We start from the raw sequence: 20,036 nt of genomic DNA, 5'->3' as shown, positions 1-20,036 counted from the left end.
GGAAAGGCACAGAGAGAGGGAGACAAAGAATCCCAAGCAGGCTCCACACCGTCAGTGCAGAGGCCGACATGGGGCTCAAACTCATGAACTATTTTTTTTTCTAACGTTTTTTATTTTATTTTTTTGACAGAAAGTGAGAGAGTGGGGAGGGGCTGAGAGAGAGGGAGACACAGAATCTGAAGCAGGCTCCAGGCTCTGAGCTGTCTGCACAGAGCCTGATATGTGGCTTAAACCCACAAACCACGAGATCATGACCTGAGCCAAAGTTGGACCCTTAGCCAAATGAGCCACCCAGATGCCCCTCAAACTCAAACTGTGAGATCATGACCTGAGCCAAAACCAAGATTTGGACACTTAACCGACTGAGCCACCGAGGCGCCCATTTGCCATTTATTTTTATTTTTTTTAATTGTAATTGACATACAATGTTATATTAGTTTCAGGTATACAGCATCATGATTTGACAATTCCATACAGTAAGCTCTGCTCATCAGGCAGGGAATTGTTAACTCCTTATTTTTTGTTATTCTGTTCCAATAATTTATTTTTACTGACTTGGTATTTAGCTTCTATATCATTTCTATACCTTGGTTGTTTGTCTTAATACCCACTTACACGTTGGTTTGCGAGCATAATTCATTCCAGAACCATGTTTGTAATCCAAAGCACTTGTATATAAAAGCGAATTTCAAGAACTATTGCCTCAGTTGTGATCATGTGACATTTGGCGTCACGTACTACTTGTATTGCAAGGCGTCGCTTGTTTATCAAGTTAAAATTTATTAGAAATGTTTACTCGCCTTGTGGAACACTTGCAGAACAAGTTACTTGCAATCCAAGGTTTTCTATGTAAGCAATTATATCTCACTTTTCTGGGCTATCAGAAAGTTATTTGTATCATTGTCACACCTTCTAAACAATCTGTTTCAAACTTTTGAACCCAAGTAGTACATTTTACATTAGAGCCCAGTACACACACCACATACCCATACGCAACTGAAATGTTAATTATGCAGATTAATACTAAATGCTTGTAGTTAACCCCCCTTTTTTTTTCTAAATTGATTTCACAGGCTGTTAAAAGAATTGCTAAACTAAACTAAAAATTATAGTTTGATAAATAGTACTCTAAAGTTTAATAAAGAATTTCAGGTTCTAAGCATTTTTATTTTTATTTATTTTTAATTTTTTTTAACATTTATTTATTATTGAGAGACACAGAGCATGAGCAGGGGAGGGGTAGAGAGAGGGGGAGACACAGAATCTGAAGCAGTCTCCAGGCTCTGAGCTGTCAATACAGAGCTCGACACGGGGCTTGAACTCACAAACTGTGAGATCATGACCTGAGCCGAAGTCAGTCGCCTAACCAACTGAGCCACACAGGCGCCCCAGGTTATAAGCATTTTTAATAGTGTTTGTGTCTTCTATCAGTATTTCTTGGTAACCTCTCTTACCAAAGTTTTAACTACTTGCCTGAATAAAGGCAGGTCTTCACTTTTATATGAAATATATTGTTAAAAATGTTTAAAAGTTAAATATACCAAGTCCAATAGTAGACTTATATCGGAATAGAGGATTTCCATTCTCAGAGGGCTAAATACATTTATGAAATCTCTGATTGGTTTGTGCGATGGTTTCTTAAGATGAGCCAGTCTTCTCATCTGAAGAAAGTCAGCTGAGAGACCAGCAGAATCCTCCACCTCTAAGGGAACCTAGTACTTCCACCCAACACTTCTTCCCTGTTCTGTTTTATACTGACTGCTTACCTGTTCAGAGAAATATGGCATATTATCTCTCTGAAGAGACTACAAATAAAAGTTTGGGCTATGTGGTATTATCTTCATTAAATATTTCCTCAAAATCAGCATCTAAGAGATGGCTTCTAAGTGTCTGTAATAGTATGTAAGAATAAATATGTTAACATCAAGGAAAAGTTACAATTATTTGAGTATAATTCTTGGTTTAAGTGCTTCTTAGATTTTAAGAAGAATTTCTTCACATCAGAATGCAGTACTATAATCTGATTACAAGAGTGGAATGCAAATACACTGATTTCATTATCTCCAGAAATACAGAATTTGGTAACTGTACACAGGGTAATTACCGTGTAGCTATGTATTGTATGCTCCTGAAAGTTTTTCAACCCCAATGCAGTGCCAAGACACAAAGTAAGTACTCTGTATTTGTTGAAAGAATAACACTTGACAGTGTTTTTTGTAATCTTTGTTAACTGTAATCTTTGGTTCTACAACATAATTTCTTAACCTCTGCTAATTTATTCACTTGGAAATAGAAATAAATAGTTTTTAATGACATTCTTAATATCTCTTCTTGTCATTTTTGAATGAAATATTTTTTTAAATTGCAGCTTCTCCCATGGTACAAGTTGATGAGAAGGGCGAGAAAGTGAGACCAAGTCATAAGCGTTGTATTGTGATTCTTAGAGAGATTCCTGAAACAACACCTATAGAGGTATTATTAAGCATTGTTAAAGCTAAGTGTTCTTTAACTGTTTAAAGTGGAGGAGGTAAACAAGCAAAGTATAAGTCATTGGCCTCATATCAATCACTGTGTATACGTTAAATTTTTGTTTTGTAAATTCTGAAACACTGGAAGAATGGTGTATTTTCAAAGTTAAAGTATAAATAGGCTCTTTTGGGAACTTGATTCATCTGAAAGAATAAATTTAGGAATGAAGAAGAAAAATAGGAGTCAAGACTAATTGGAGTAGCTAACAAACATAAAACAAAGTTGTAACTGTAAAGATGGTGTAGTATAATAATAAAATAGGTACAATAATAAAATAAGTTTTGAATGAAACAGTATATCCAGAAATAGACCCTTTAATAAAATAGTAATGTATGTATAATAGCATTTATTTAATAATTAGGTTTTACCACATGCTGTGCAGTGTACTTTATGGTTACTTAAAGCCTAAGGTTTTGTTATCTCTGTTTTATAGATAAAGTAACTGAGCCTTAGTATGGTGAAATAAGTTGCCTAAGGACATGTGGGCTCTTTAAATGACCGTATCTGATTTGATCTCACTCTGATTTCAGAGCCCCTGTTTCAAAACCACTAAACCACAGAGCTACACACTAAATTGCCAAGTTAATAAGTTAGAGATGGGGAGAATTAATTAGTAACTGTTATGTGGTATTTACTGGCCATTTAAAACAGTTTTAGATTCTTGTCACCTAACAAATTTCGCATATTAGTAATCTTTTTGCCCAGAGTCATTCACTATTAACTGTCCAGAATGAAGACTTCCTAAATTTAGAAACAGTGAAATTAGAAAAGAAACTGTCACTAGATAGAACTTCTATTTAAAAGTATGAACTATATGTCAAAAATAACAAATTGAAAGGAAAATTGCAGAATGGGAAGAATATTTGCATTATTTAGAAACAATGTAGAATATATGAGCCTGTACTCTAGAGCCAAGCTGCCTGGATTTGAGGCAGCTTGGCTCGAGAATACAGGCTCATATATGTCAGCTTTTTACTTGCTAACTCTATGACCTTGGATTGTTGTGAGGATTGGGTTAGTATATGGAGAGCTCAGAGCAGTACTTGGCATGCACAACAAATCTAAGATTAGCCATTATTATCATTTTTTATAGTTACTGTAATTTATATTCTGAATACGTAAATCACACATACAAAAAATAGTAAAAGGAAAAAGGCAGTGACATACTATTCATTAAAAAAAAAGAAAGTAAAGGAAGTGAAGATGACTAAAATAGAGAAAGTCAGCCTGGTCAATAATCATGAAAATTCAGATTAAAATGAGGGATTTGGGGTGGTGACCTTAAAGGTTCCTGTCAGGTAGAACAAATTTTTTTTTTTTTTTTTTTTTTTTTTTTTTTTTGCTACTTGTGACCCAGACTGCTGTTTTTATACTTGGGAAAGTAAATCTATGAACTTAACTCTTCCTAAAGAATAATAAAGGTTGGAAATAAAGAAATTTTATTGATATTTAAATAAACGAATCAATTTTTTATGCATTGAAGGGGATTAGAAATATTTGGAGATTATGAATTTTGAAGATAGACATCAGTGGGTGGCAGTCTAATAGTTCCATAGGCAGTTTTACAAAAATGTAAATTATGGACTGGATGAGAATTTTACTAACTGAACTTGGTAGTATTTCACCACTTTCACAAATGTCACAAAACTCAGTTGGTTGCACACTTACTTGTTTTTGAGTAGTATTGGCCCAAGAAAATTTCATCATAAGTAGAGACTTTTTTTTTTTTTTTAATTCAGTGTAGTAAAAATTTGAGGGAGTTAGGAGACAGGTTAGACTTCACTGTTACTATGTTTATTGTCCCATCAGCTTAGTAATTATCTTTTTAAAAATTGATTTCTCATGATATTTTGTTATTTCGCAGGGCATTTTAACGTGTCTGATTCTTTCTGTTTGGGAGTTATTGGTTACTACTGAATTTCTCCTTGAACTCCAGTAGCTATTAGACCAAATAGAGTTTGGAAGCATACAAATCTGGGATTGAATTCTTCTTTATGATAATGTGTGTAGATTAAACAGTTTGAGCTACCATTTCCTCAGCTGTACAATAGAGATGATAAAAATCTTTAACAGGGTTGTTTTCAGGATAAATCTGTGTCTTACTGATCATGGTATTTCAGTAGATGTTCCCTTTCCCTCCATAACTCAAGAGTTACTTAATGTTGACTTCCAGTTGTTTTCTTTTTATAAACTTCTTTCAAGCTGTTAATTGTTAACACAGTTCTGAGTTTTGGTAATCATCTTTTTTGAAATCCATATATTTGTTTTAGTTTTCAGTCACTGAAATTTCAGATTCAGTTAAGGAAAAGTGAAGATATCTTTGCACAGAGTTCATGTCTGTGACTGATACAGATAGAGCATCTGGATTTAATTGAGAATGCATGAAAATAAACACTGAGCACCTAGAAAATGTTAATGGAGGATATACTTTTTGTTTTTGTTTTTTTTTTAAATGGAGGTCTAGAGAGATTTTACTGTTAGGGAAAGTTTAGCTTGCCACTAAGAGTAAAATGCTTGTTTTGCTTAGATTATTTTTATTTTTTAATTTAAATCCAGGTTAGTTAACATATTCTCTAACAATGGTTTGAGTAGAATTTAGTGATTCATCACTTACATATAACACCCAGTGCTCATCCCGACAAGTACCCTCCTTAATGCCCATCCCCTGTTTAGCCCATCCCCCTACCCAACACCTCTCCAGCAACCCCCAGTTCTTTGTATTTAAGAGTCTCTTATAGTTTGCCTCCTTCTCTGTTTTTATCTTATTTTTTCGTCCCCCCTCCTATGTTCATCTGTTTTGTTTCTTAAATTTCACGTACAAACGAAATCATATACTTGTCTTTCTCTGACTGACTTTACCTAGCATAATACATTCTAGTTCCATCCACGTTGTTGCATATGGCAAGATTTCACTCTTTTTGGTAACCAAGTAATATTCCATTATATATATTTACCACATCTTTATTCATTCGTCAGTGGGTGGACATTTGGGCTCTCTCCATAATTTGGCTATTGTTGATAGTGCCGCTGTAAACATTGAGGTGCATGTGTTCCTTCGAATGAGCATTTTTGTATCCTTTGGATAAACAGTGCAATTTCTGGGTAGGGTATCTATATTTTTAATTTTTTGTGGCAGTTTTGCTGATTTTAAGGTAAGATTCTATCTCTAAATCATATACAGAATGTATGCTTTAAGTATGCATATTTTTGTGTCAGAAGATAATCTACTCTCAGTAGAAGAATGGGCAGAAGGCATGACAGTTAATAAAAAGAAACAGAAAGGACCAGAAGACATGAAGGGGAAAAAATGACTATTGTTGATATACTTTTTAGAGTTAACTAAAGTTTTTCTTTTTTAGGAAGTTAAAGCCTTGTTCAAAAATGAAAACTGCCCCAAGGTGATAAGCTGTGAGTTTGCACACAATAGCAACTGGTATATCACTTTCCAGTCAGATACCGATGCACAACAGGTAAGAAGAAAACTTTTCTTCTGATTTGAAGTCTTGGTGGTAAAAGAAGTAGTAGTATGTTTTAATTGAGAAAATATGTGCTCACAGTAATATTTGTAAAGGCTATATTAAGTACCTTGTTCACCTTTGTGGTTGTGCTTATTAATTGGTTTCCTTTTTGATCATTTTCCTAAAGCTTTTTCAATTTAAGAGCAGTTTGTTTCCTATCAAAAAGATTAACACACAATTTTAAAATTAACATGGGGATTGGGAACCATGTACTCAGTAGTTCCAGTGTGTACATACTAGGCCAGTAAATCTGCAACTTCCATTATGATTCTTGAAATTTTGACATTAATGATACTGCTCTTACTTGTCGTGTCCAACTTAAAGGGAAGTACTATTCCACTGAAACAAAAAACCAAAAATATATCTGATAGCATTTTAAAACCACTCACTGATTGATTGATTGATTGAGTTTTAAGTAAACACTACACCCAGCTTGGGGTTCCAGCTCATGTTAGATCAAGAGTTGCATGCACCACCAACTGAGCCAGCCAGACGCCCCACTGACTTTTTCTTTTTTTTAAATTCTTCATCTTGTAAGGCTGTCTGAACCATTTTTAAATGTGTATGTGATGGTATTTTGGATCTATTTTGAACGTTGTGCTTTTTTTTTTTTTTTTTTGTAGTAATCCATAGTAGCCAATCTACAGTAAATGTGAATGTTAGCTGAGGTGTTAATTATTTTTTTCATTCCTTATCACCTGGATAATGAAATTGACTTTAGAATTTTTTATTGTTTATTTTGGAGATAGTTGCTAGTACCATACTTTTGATAGAATAAAGATGGCTTTAAGAAAATGTCTGAATACTAATGAAAGTTCCTTTCTGCTTTGTTAACAGGCTTTTAAATACTTAAGAGAAGAAGTTAAAACATTTCAGGGCAAGCCAATCATGGTAAGAAACATTTTGTAAATAGAGGCTCGTGTAAAGCCAAAAAGTTTTTGTTCCTTGTCTGAGGATTTAAAAAACACAGATGGATGTTTTATTAAACCCGTAATTTCTGTCTCGTATGATGTGCTAGAAAATTAGTTGATAGGATGGCAATTCTTTCCAAAGATGTAACTTCAGACAGCATGAAGTTTTAGTTAGATGCCGATTGCTAACGTGGCAGATCATCTCAACTCTCAAAATGAGAAGCAGGAATGATTTTTTAGTAAAGATGGAAAACATTTTCAATACTGTCATCCTCATCTCAAAAGTAACTGCATCACCACATTAACATTTGTCCTTGGGATCTGTCATTGATGGCACTTGTCCACTGTCTTTACAGGTCTAATCTTTTCTCAGATCCCATGAAATCTACCTTCAAAACTTCTTTCAATCATTACTGCCATTGTTTAGGCTTGAAACATTGTTTAGCCTTTTAAATGTTATGCCTTCAGCTTTCCCCCTACTTTTCCATTCTCCAGTTGCTACTATAGCTACCATCTAAAACAGAATCCTAAGCATGCCTTTACTTTGAGATGGTACTCATTCCCTATGTAATATTCTTACTATTATTTGTTATTGCAGTACATTGTCTTTAACTCTTTGTGAGCTCTTAATGTGTATCAGTTTCTGTTCTAAGCACTTTATTTGTATAGAGTCATTTAATTCTTACAAGAACTTAATGAGGCAGGTACTCTTGTTTTCTCCATTTTATGGCAAGGAAAAGTGAGGTGTGAGAAGTTACCTACCCAGTTTCACGCACCTGGTAAGTAGAAGAACCAGGATGAGAGGAGGCTTACATTTATTAAGAGATTATATGTCAGGCACTGTTCTAAGGACTTATTTAAATCTCATTATTGGTGTGTGGTAGCTAGTATTACTACTTTTCCATATTAGAGATGAAGATGTCTGCTATTTGTCATTCTGTTTCCTCTGCTTCTCCCTGTTATCTCCCTTTCCTACTTGAGGCTATAGAGATACTCTTCTAGGTCTTCTAATAGCTTTAAAGTTTTATATGTCAGATTTAGGTCTTTAATACATCTGGAATTAATTTGATGTACAGGATACAATAGGAATTTAATTTTTTTCCATGTATGGAAAGGCAGTTGTCTCAACATACATTTGTTCAGTGGTCTTTTCCTTCCACAACTTGTGTGTAATGTTGAATCTGTCAGCTCTGCTTTACATTGTCTATTAGTCTTTTCTTTATTGAACCAACATTACTGTTTTAATTACTATAGTTTTAGAATATCCTTATGCCCTTATGCAAAGCCTCCCTTATTCATTTTTTTTTTTTTAAGATTGTCTTGGTTACTCTTAAACCCTTAGTTTTCCATATGAATTTTAGAGTGTTTGACTAATACTAATAACCAACCAAAGAAAAACTATATTGGAATTAATGGGATTGTGTTTCATTTACTGGGAACAGTTGGCAGTTTTACCCTGCAGTATTCAATATTGTGGTAACATTATTATGATACATTTTTCTGTTAACTCAGGTCTATTGTATTTTGTAATTACTTCCTTAAAGTAATTTTTGTTGCTTTCCCCTCTCCATGGTATCTTAGTGACTTTTTTTTAAATGTTACTGCCTGGAGCGCTTGAGTGGCTTAGTCAGTTAAACGTCCAGCTTTTGATTTCAGCTCAGGTCATGATCTAAAGGTTGGTGGGTTTGAGCTCTGCACTGACAGCACGGAGCCTGCTTGGGATTCTGTCTCTTCCTCTCTCTCTCTGCCCCTTCCCTGCTCAGCCTTGCATGCTCACTCGCTCGCTCTCAAAGTAAACTTAAAAAAAATTTTTTTTAAATGTTACTGTCTGCAGGAACCTTGCTGAATTCCTTTATCATATCTAATGGAGATTATGTGTCTGAGAGAGGATATCATCTACAAATAATCACTATTTTGATTATTCCTTATACCTCTCATTTCTTTCTTATTTATTTATTTATTTAACATTTATTTATTGTTGAGTGACAGAGATAGAGCACGAGCAGGGCAGGGGCAGAGAGAGAGGGAGACAAACAATCCGAAGTAGGCTCCAGGCTCTGAGCTGTCCGCACAGAGCCCGACATGGGGTTCAAACTCCCGAACCGTGAGATCATGACCTGAGCATCAGTCGGATGCCTAACTGACTGAGCCACCCAGGCACCCCTATACCTCCCGTTTCTTACAGCTGATTACATTTTCTGAGATCTTAGATACAGTGTTAAAATTATATATAAGTAGTAATATTTATCAGCTGTTTTGGGTTTTGTCTATAGTTCCTTTAGTCATCACATAGCATATAGCCTAGTTCTTGCTAGGAGATTCACATTAATTTTTGTAGCATTCATTAAAACCAAATGTCCTGGCACCCAGAAAGACAGGTGCAGGAACCAGAAATCCTATATTCCAACCCTTGATACTGCTTTCAGCCACATACTCTTTGATCTTAGGCATGTCAAGTTACCTCTAAGGTCCTGGTTTGTTTCTTTGAAGTGTACATGGTTTTCATTTTGGAAATCCTGTGATTCATAAGCAGTGATCTTGGAGGACAAAGGGATTAAGGGAAGAATGTCCACCTTTGATAATTTCATTAGGAGGCAGTGTTTCATCCTGTTTTAATTGACTTTAAGACTGAGAATATTAAGTTTTATCTGGGTTTCATAAACATTATATATATATATATATATATATATATATTAGAATGTCATATGGAATATATGTTTATATGTTCCTTTTATATATGTTTTTTGCAGAATTTAAAGAGTAAAAATACTTGCATAAGAAAGTCAAACAATATTAAATAATTAATGATTAATTAATTAATTCAAATTCTCTTTACCAGATTCTTCTAGTTGTTTCCCCCAGAGGTGATAAGAGTTTTTTTCTGTGTCCATCTAGGAATTTTCTTTCTTTTTTTTTTTTAAATGTTTATTTTAGAGAGAGAGACAGAGTGCAAGCAGGGGAAGGGCAGAGAGAGAGGGAGACACAGAATCTGAAGCAGGCTCCAGGTTCTGAGCTGTCAGCACAGAGCCTGATGTGGGGCTCAAACCCACAAGCCATGAGATCATGACCTGAGCTGAAGTCTGCCACTTAACCTACTGAGCCACCCAGGCGCCCTCTTTCTTTCTTTATGTGAATAAGAATGTACAGTAGACACTCAGCTGCTCTTTTCACTTAATAGGTCTTTAAGATCTTTTCATTCACTGTTGTTTCAAGTATGCATCCAGTATTGTTCATGTATATCACAATTTAATTATCCTATCCATTTTTCTCCGTGGACAAGCATTAACTTGTTTCTCTTGTTTACAAATAATGTTGTAATGAACATTATTTCTTAAGCTTTGTTTGGAAGTTTCTTTTTTTGTGTGTGGAATATACATATATATAATTTACCATTTTTAAGTACACAACTTAGTGGCATTTAATACATTCACATTGCTGTGCAACCATAACCAGTATTTATCTAGAACTTCTGCATCATTGCAAACATAAACTCTATGAAACAATAACTGCCCATTCTTCTACCCTTTAGTAACCTTTCGTCTAGTCTCTGTCTTTATGATTCCTATTTTAGATATAGCATATAAGTGGAATCATGCAATATCAGTCTCTGTATTTGGCTTATTTCCCTTAGTATAATGTTTTTTATAATTTTTTTTAATGTTTATTTATTTTTGAGAGAGACAGAATGCAAGTGGGTTGGGGCAGAGAAAGAGGGAGGCACAAAGAATCTGAAGCAGGCTCCAGGCTCCGCGCTGTCAGCACAGAGCCTGACGCGGGGTTCAAACTCACGAGCTGTGAGATCATGACCTGATCCATGGTTTTCTTAGAGGTTAAAATTAAATTTATAACCACCTCATTTGAATAATATCAACTTGGTTTCAGTAGTGTACAAATATTCTGCTGTATATAAACTCTGTTGTATTCGTTTTCTTTTAAATCTGATAAAAAAGTATAATAATATTTTCTTTTGTATTTACCTGTGTAATTATCCTTACCAGTGTTCTTTATTTCTTCTTATAGCTTTGAGTTACTCTCTAATATCTTTATCTCACCCTGAATAACTCCCATTAGCATTTCTTGTAGGATAGGCCTGCTGATTTCCTTCAAATTGTTTTGTTCATAACATCTTTTTCCTGATACTCTTAGGTTTGTCCATGGTTTCCATTAGCTCATTGAACACTTTTAAGATAGTTGATTTGGAGTGCCTGGGTGCTCAAGTCAGTTAAGCGTCCAACTTCCACTCAGGTCATCATTCTCATGGTTCATGAGTTCGAGCCCTGTGTCGGGCTCTGTATGGACAGCTCAGAGCCTGGAGCCTGCTTCAGACTCTGTGTCTCCCTTTCTCTCTGCTCTCCCCAGCGCTCGCTCGCTCGCTCGCTTGCTCTCTCCCTCTCTCAACAATAAATATTAAAAATATAAAAAATAAATAGAAAAATATTTTTTAAAAAAAGGCAAGTTGATTTAGCATCTTTGGCCAGTAATTCCAATGTCTGTGCTTCCTTAGGATGGTTTCTATCGAATTCTTTTTTTCTTCCTGTGAATGGACCATAGGTTTCCTGTGTTTTTGTTTTTTAATTCTTTTTTGAGAACTAGATATTCTGAGTATTCTACAATATTAACACTGAAATATGATCCTCCCATTCCTGGTATTACTGAAGTATTCTGATAGATATTGCCAAGGGAATCTGCTGCTGCAGAGAGGAATGAAACTAAGGCAGGCATCAGCACTGAATCCTCAGGGATCTACCGAACCACAATAACACCCTGTGTTTTTGGAGGACAGAGTCTCTACTACCTGCCTTGTACCAGCCAGCCACTCCAGGAACACAAGCCATTGAGGAATGGGATTAGTAGCTACTATTTGCATGCTGCTCACTTAGGAAAGATCAGTAGCCTCTCCCTTAACAACCACATTGTTGCATGTATTGATAGTTCATTCTTTTTTTATTGCCAAGTAGTAAGAATGTACTGCAATTTGATTATCTAGTCACTTTTTCAATCTTCTCTTTACTTAAAAAAAAATTGATTGTTGATCTTAGTATTGAATTAGAAGAAAGAGTCCTTTATATATTTTGAATATAAGTTCTTTGTCAGTTATGTATGTGTGTGTTGCAAATCTATTTCCCCTAACTTGTGACTTCCTTCTTGTTTTCTTAATAGCGTATATTTGAAGAGCAGAAGTTTTGGAATTTGTTGTTGTTGTTGTCATTTTAATTGAAATGTACTTGATGTACAATATTATATTAGTTTCAGGTGTCTGAACGTAGTGGTTCAACACTTCTATACATATGAAATGATCACCATGAGAAATTTAGCTAATATCTGTCCCCATACGAAGTTGTTACAATATTATTAACTATATACTTACTACATTCCCATGACCTATTTATTTATTTATTTTGTAACTAGAAATTTGTACCTTTTAATTGTTTTCCCCTATTTCATCCATCCCTCTATTCTGTTACCCCCGGGCAACCACCAGACTTTTCTCTGTATATGTGTTTGTATCTGTTTTGTTTTGTTTTGTTTTGTTTTTTAGATAGCTGCATATAAGTGAAATCACCCAGTATTTGTCTCTCCCTGTCTGACTTATTTCACTTAGCATAATGTCAATGTTATGGCAGATAGCAAGATTTTCTTTTTTATAGCTGAATAATATTCCTGTGTGCCTGTATACCACATCGTCTTTATCCATTCATCTATCAGTGGACACTTAAGTTGCTTTCATATATTGGCTATTGTAAATAGGGCTACAGTGGACATAGGGGCGCAAATGTCTTTTCAAGTTAACGTTTTTGTTTTCTTTGGATAACTACCCAGAAATCAGTGCACAGAGGTAGAGCCTTGTAACAGGAGTAAGGAGGTGCCTCTTTGTGATTTTGATTTGCATTTCCCTGATAGTGATGTTGAGCATCCTTTCATGTGGCTTTTGGCCATATATATGTCTTCTCTAGAGAAATGTCTATTCAGGTTCTCTGCCCATTTTTAATTGGATTATTTCGGGTTTTTTGATACTGAGTTGTGTATTTTGGATATATTTTGGATATATAGTTGGATAATATTTTGGATATTAAGCCCTTATTTTATTATTTGCAGATATCTTCTCCTATTCAGTATATTGTCTTTTCATTTGGTTGACAATTTCCTTTGCTGTGCAAAAACTTTCTAGTTTGATATAGTCCCATTTGTTTATTTTTTGCTTTTGTTTTCCCTTGCCTGAGGAGACACATCTATAAAAATATTGCTAATTCTGGTGTCAGAGAGCTTACTGCCTATGCTTTTCTCCTAGGAGTTTTATGGTTTCTGGTCTTAAACCATTTTTTGGTTTATTTTTGTATATGATGTAAAAAGTGGACCAGTTTCATGCTTTTGCATGTAGTTGTTAGTTTTCCCAACACCATTTATTGAAGAGACCATCTTTTCCCCATTGTATATTCTTGCCTCCTTTGTCAGAAATTAATTGACCAAAGAGCAGAAGTTCAAAAAAAATTTTTTAGAAGCCTTTAATTTTAATAAGGTCTTTTTTTATCTCACTTTTTTTTTCTTTCTTTCTTTTTTTTTTTTTTTGTCTGAAATCAGTGTCTTTTGGGTCATGAATATTTTCTTTTATGATTTTAGAAGTACTGTGCTTTCATTACTCACATTTAGGTTTTATGATCTACTTCAAGTTTCTTTTGTGTGTTGCAAAGTAAGAGTCAGGGTTCTTTTTTAAATGTGTGTTTATTGGTTCTAGCATTATAAGATCATGGGGTACATGGGTGGCTCAGTGCCGGTTAGGCATTTGACTCTCGATCACAGCTCAGGTCTTGATCTCAGGGTTGTGAGTTGAAGCCCCACATTGGGCTCCATGCTGCGCATGAAGCCTACTTAAATAAATATACACATGCACACACACACACACATATATATTTTCAATCTCTCTCTCTCTCTATATATATATAATCTCAGCCGAGTGTGTGTGTGTGTGTGTGTATATATACACACACATATATATGTTTCTGCTGAGATTTCCCTTTTCTTCAATTCTTTAAGAACACAGTTTCCTTTTAACCCATACATATTCCTAATGGCTGGGTTAAAATCTTAGTCTGCTGTTTCCTAGGTTATCTTGGAGTCTGTTTCTTTGGGCTGCCATTTTCTTTTTTCTTTTCTTTTCTCTTCTTTTCTTCTTTCTTGCTTTCTTTCATGTTTATTTATCTATTTTGAGAGAGAGAGAAAGAGCTCAAGCAGGAGAGGGGCAGAGAGAATCCCAAGCAGGCTCTGCATTGTCAACACAGAGCCCAATGCAGGGTTTGAACTCACAAACTATGAGATCATGACCTGAGCCAAAATCAAGAGTCAGATGCTTAACTGACTAAGCCACCCAGGTTGCCCCTGGGCTACCATTTTAATAATGGACCACATTAAAAAAATGTTATTCACTTGGTTTTAGTTTCTTATCAGATATTTTAAGATTTAAGTAAACTACAGTGTATGATATTACTTTAGTAAAAGCAGTAGCTATAAATTTTTTTAGGGCATACTAAAATCAATTTGATATTTTACAGATTTTTCAAGATTGGCCATTATTGATTTCTTATTGTTTGGTTGCAATTTTGGGAGAGGGGATTTCCTGGCCTGTATCTATAAGGATCATAAAACATACCTTTCATTGATTTATTAAAATTGTAGTTTTGCTTAAATATGCATTATTTCACTTGATAATTTCCAACAAGTTGGTGAGGCTTATGATTCCTAATCTAATTCTCTCACATCTGTTTTAGCTCTGTTGCAAAAGTCAGCAAACTTTTTCTTTAAAGGACCAGATAGTAGACAGTGTAGGTTTTGCCAATCATGAAGTCTGCTGTAACTATTCAACTCTACCATTGAGGCACAAAACACAGGCAATATGTAAACAAGTGGTCTGATTTATTTTACTCAGTTTTAGAGCATTTGTTTCTCCCCCCACCTTTTTTTAAATTTAGTACAGGAAATTGCAAACATATAAAAGTGGAGAAAACAGTAAAATCAATCACTGAGATCCCATTAGCCAGTTGTAACAATTTGTAGAGCATTGCCATTCTTGCTTCATCCATTCCCACCTATTTTTCCATGCCCCCAATTATTTTGAAGCAAATTTGAAACTTAATTTTATCTGTAAATAAACTAGTATTAGTAGCTCTGAAAGGTAGGGATTTTTTAAAAATTATACTTACAATATCATTACACTTTAAAAAAAAATGAACATTAGCTTCTTGAACATCAGTTGCTGTTCATATTTTCCTGATTCTCATTTTTTTTCTCTTTTTAAATCTATAGTTTCATCCTCTACTTACTTATCTTTTCTTTTGGAAGTGTGTTGTTGAAATAACCATGTTAATTGGTTTTACAGAGTTCCTCATACATTTTGCTAGTTATATTTTATTGTGTTAAAATACACATACATAAAATTTACCGTCTTTATATAATGCAGTTGTATTAAACACATTCACCACCATCCTTTCTCATAATTCTTTTCATCTTGTAAAACTCACATTCTGTACCTATTAAATAATAACAACTCCCCATTCTCCCCTCCATCCAGCTCCGAAAACCACTATTATACTTTAAACGTATGATTTTTGACTACTCTAATTTATATAAATGAAATCATATAGTATTTGTTTCTTTTTGACTGGTTTATTTCACTCAGCAAAATGTTTTCAAGGTTTATCCATGTAGCATATTGCAAAATGTCCTTCCTTTTTAAAGCTGAATAACATTCTGCTGAATGTATATACCACATTTTACTTATACAGTAATCTGTTGATGGACACGTGGATTGCTTTTGCATTTTAGCTATTGTGAATAATGCTGCTATGAACAGGGGTATACAGGTATCTCTTTGAGACCCTGCTTTCAGTTATTTTGGGTAATACCCACAAGTAGAATTGCTGAGTCATATAGTGATTGTTTTTAATTCTTTGAGGTATCTCCATACTGGTTTCCACAGCACCATTTTACATTCCTACCAACAGTGCACAAAAGTTCAAATTTCACCACATCCTCTCCAACACTTGTTCTTTTCTGTTTGTTTGTTTCTTTTTTTTTTTTTTTAAATAGTAACCATCTTAATGTGAGGTGGTATTTCATTGTAGTTTTGATTTGCATTTCCCTAATGATTAGTGGTAGTGAACATCCTTTCATGTGTTTATTGACCATTTGTATATTGTCTTTGGATAAGTGTCTGTTGAAGTCCTCTGCCCCTTTTTGAATTGGCTAGTTAGATTTTTTAATGTAGTTAAACATGGTTCTCTGTCCCTGTACTTCATGCAGATTGATAGCCAGATTTAGAGGCTTGATCAAAATTTGGCTTGACTTGGGAGCAGCAGAGAGAGAACAAAAAGCCTGTATGTTTTTGTGTCTGTCTCTTATGCTGGATGCCACTGATCATTGACTAAATCTATAAATTAAAGCTGCAAAGAGGTGCTATTTTTAGGCTTTCTTTTTTCTTTTTTCCATTTGTCAGTTGAAGCACTTCTATAAAGAGAAGCTTTCCATTATCTTCATTATTGTGAGGTGTACAACTCATATATGGAACATATGAGAAATGCTTGGTTCTAGCTTTTCTTAGCCAGTTTTAGAAAATAATGAACCTTCAAAACTGACCATTCAGGTGTTTTTTGTTGTTGAGTATTTAAACATACTTGATGTGTTTGTTGTCCTTATCGATGAATTGTGTCCTCTTTGAGTTAACTTATCAGTCCTTTTGTCATGGTCCTAGTAATTTTCAGTGATTTGCTTGAATCTTCTTGTATATTTGATGTCAAAGGCCTGGGGTCAGGTCAAGTCTCCAGAGTCCCCACTTTATTTTTATGGGGAGGTGATAATTTTTAGCCTACTGGCTAGGCACAAGGAGTTCTTGTGGTTACTGGTATGGTCATTGTTTGAAAGCTTTTTCATTGGACAGAAATATGAAATATGGATTGTTACTTTTTTTTTAACAAAAATGTGAGTTTATACTGATGCTTTTGATTTAAATTCAGGATATATGGTTTTTTACTTCTTTAGTCTTACGTTTGTGTCTCCTTTCTCCCATGTGAAAATCTCAGATCTCTTTGACTCCAGTATAATTACTGATTTTTTTTGTATCCCATAGTCACACACAAAAGTATCAGAATAGCAATACCAAAAGCAATATAAGTCTGACAATAAATTAAGAATTTTTTTGCTATACTTTGCCTTGTAGTTTATTCCTGAGGCTAACAGTTGGTTTTGTTATGGCTGAAAGTCACTTAGGATTTCTATGTGTTGTATTACCAATTGAATGCACATTTAAGTTAATTTTGCTGGATGCTACTGAGTATTATTTATTTATTTATTTAAAAAAAATTTTTTTTTTTAATGTTTATTTATTTTTAAGACAGAGAGAGAGCATGAATGGGGGAGGGTCAGAGAGAGAGGGAGACACAGAATCGGAAGCAGGCTCCAGGCTCCGAGCTGTCAGCACAGAGCCCGACGCGGGGCTCAACTCACAGACCGTGAGATCATGACCTGAGCCGAAGTCGGACGCTTAACCGACCAAGCCATCCAGGCGCCCCTATTTATTTATTTTTATAATTGATTTATTTTCAATGTGTGCATGGTTTAAAAGTAAAATATCTAAAACATGGTATATTAAATACATATTCACACATATATATGTATATATGCAAGTATATCTTTATATTCCTATGTGACTTAGCTAAACAGTAGCTTACTATATACATACTCCTTTATCCTCCTTGCTTTACCTTTTTTTTTTTTTTTTTTTAACGTTTATTTATTTTTGAGACAGGGAGAGACAGAGCATGAACCAGGGGAGGGTCAGAGAGAGGGAGACACAGAATATGAAGTAGGCTCCAGGCTCTAAGCTATCAGCACAGAGCCCGACGTGGGGCTAGAACTTAACGGACCACAAGATCATGACCTGAGCCAAAGTCGGCCGCCTAACCGACTGAGCCACCCAGGCGCCCCTACCTTTTTTTTTTTTTTTTTTTTTAAACAATAGTATATTCTTGAATTCACTCCATAATAGTATTTAGAGCAATTCATTAGTTCTTTTTATTTCTGTTTGATACTCAGTTGTGTGGATGTACTCTGGTGTATTCAGCCATCGACGGACTGATTGTTCTGTTGTTTTGTGCGTGTGTGTGTGTGTGTATTGAAGATAGTTCTTTTTCTCCATCCCTATTATAGTTAGTGTTTTTGAACAGCCATGTATATCCTTTTTTAAACTTCTTTTTGTTCAGTGTATATTTGGAAGAGATTCCTAGAAGTGGGATGGGTGAGAATATGGAAAATGCATATATGACTTCAGAAGATAACTGCTAAATTTTCCTTTATAAGTGTTATGCTATTTTACGTGTCCATCATCAGTGTATCAGAGTGCCTATTTTGCCACAATCTTATCAACAGTATGTTGTCAAATTTTTGGATTTTTGCCAATCCTATAAGTGAGCAATGTTAATTCCATTTTAATTGCATTTCTCTTACAAGTAAGGTTTAGCATCTTTTCATATGTTTAAGAGCCATTTGCCTTCCTTTTTTCTGTAAACTGTTCATTTCTCTAGCATTTTTTATCTTTTTAGAATTTGTATGTTAGAAATATATTAGCCCCTTTATCTGTGATAATTTGCAGTTAGTTTTATTATTTTGATATTTTGACTTTTGTAGCTTTACCTTGTTCATTGTTGTATTTGCCATGCAAAAGTTTTTAATTTAAAGCTATCAATCATTTCCTTTTGCTCTGCTGACTCTACAGTAGTCAGAAATAACATAGTTGTGTAAAATATGTTTAAAAAGTAAATTAAATATATTTGTGAGAATATACACTTTATTATAATATGTTCCTCTTCTAGGCAAGGATAAAAGCCATCAATACATTTTTTGCAAAGAATGGTTATCGATTAATGGATTCTAGTATGTATAGTCAGCCCATTCAAACTCAAGCACAGTATGCCTCACCAGTTTTTATGCAGCCTGTATATAATCCTCACCAACAGTACTCGGTCTACAGTATTGTGCCTCAGTCTTGGTCACCAAATCCTGCACCTTACTTTGAAACGCCACTGGTAAGTGAAATCCTTACAGAATCATAAAATTTTTCACTTAAGCTGAAATTTGAAGAAATCAGCTAGAGTAGTTTATTTTTTGTTTTGTGTTGATATTGGTTATTTTCTGACTTTTAAGTAGTGATAATGATATCTAATCCCCTATACCAAATATATGCATGTGACTAAGGGTTAAGCTATTTGTTCCTGTTTGCTGAGTGAATTAAAATAAGAGACTGGGTCAATCCTGAGTAGTTTAAAATGCTTTTAGTTTTGGTAAACTTTTTCAGAGAAAAATGTACTTTATTAAGTAATAGCCTAATGATTCCTTTTTCTGTAAATCAAGTAATACTTGGAGTATTGCAAAAAGCAAATAGGTAAAATGCTTACAAATATTTTTGCCTTATAAAAGAAATTGAAGGAGTGCCTGCCTAGCTTGTTCCGTAGAGTATGCAACTCTTGATTTCAAGGTCGTGACTTCAAGCCACACTCTGGGTGCAGAGATTACTTAAAAATGAAAAATCTTAAAAAAAAAAAAAAAAAAAACGGGGTTCATTGGGTGGCACAGTGGAGCCTGCTTGGGATTCTTTCTCTCTCTCTTTCTCTCTCTCTCTGCCTCTCTCTCTGTCTGTCTGTCTCTGTCTCTCTCTCTCTCTCTCTCTCTCTCCCTTTCTCCCTCTACCCCTCTCCCCTACTCATGCGCGCGCGCGCGCGCAGCGCGCACACACACACACACACACACACACACACACACACACACACTGTAAAGCAACAAAAAAAAGAAAGAAAGAAAAAGAAAAATTGATGCTAAGTTGTTAGTTCATCAGGAGTTTCTTACAGCCTTTACACTATATTTTGCTCTTTACATTAATTGGTTTTACACATCAAATTTTCTTTTAGGCTCCTTTTCCCAATGGTAGTTTTGTGAATGGCTTTAATGCACCAGGATCTTATAAAACAAATGCTGCTGCTGTGAATATGGCTCGACCATTCCAAAAAAATCGGTAAGATGAAAATCATAGTGGAAT

General features: G+C 34.6%; 1 protein-coding gene across 9 annotated transcripts in view; it reads left to right on the top strand.

Moving 5' to 3' along the window:
- The window catches only part of LARP4 (La ribonucleoprotein 4), a 66,248-nt gene that overhangs the window by 28,474 nt on the left and 17,738 nt on the right, over positions 1-20,036 (top strand). For all 9 annotated transcript variants that reach the window (XM_019419336.2, XM_019419337.2, XM_019419335.2 and 6 more), the window contains 5 exons: positions 2,369-2,472; positions 5,889-5,999; positions 6,885-6,938; positions 18,817-19,029; positions 19,909-20,012. In XM_019419336.2, the coding sequence (XP_019274881.1) occupies positions 2,369-2,472; positions 5,889-5,999; positions 6,885-6,938; positions 18,817-19,029; positions 19,909-20,012 (586 nt within the window). The remainder of the gene's footprint in view (positions 1-2,368; positions 2,473-5,888; positions 6,000-6,884; positions 6,939-18,816; positions 19,030-19,908; positions 20,013-20,036) is intronic.

The sequence above is a fragment of the Panthera pardus genome, unplaced genomic scaffold (genome assembly GCF_024362965.1).
Source record: "Panthera pardus isolate Hobbes unplaced genomic scaffold, ASM2436296v1 HiC_scaffold_6, whole genome shotgun sequence".
Lineage (NCBI taxonomy): Eukaryota > Metazoa > Chordata > Mammalia > Carnivora > Felidae > Panthera > Panthera pardus.
Note: the sequence above shows the minus strand (reverse complement) of the source record. Positions and strands in the feature narration are given on the sequence as shown.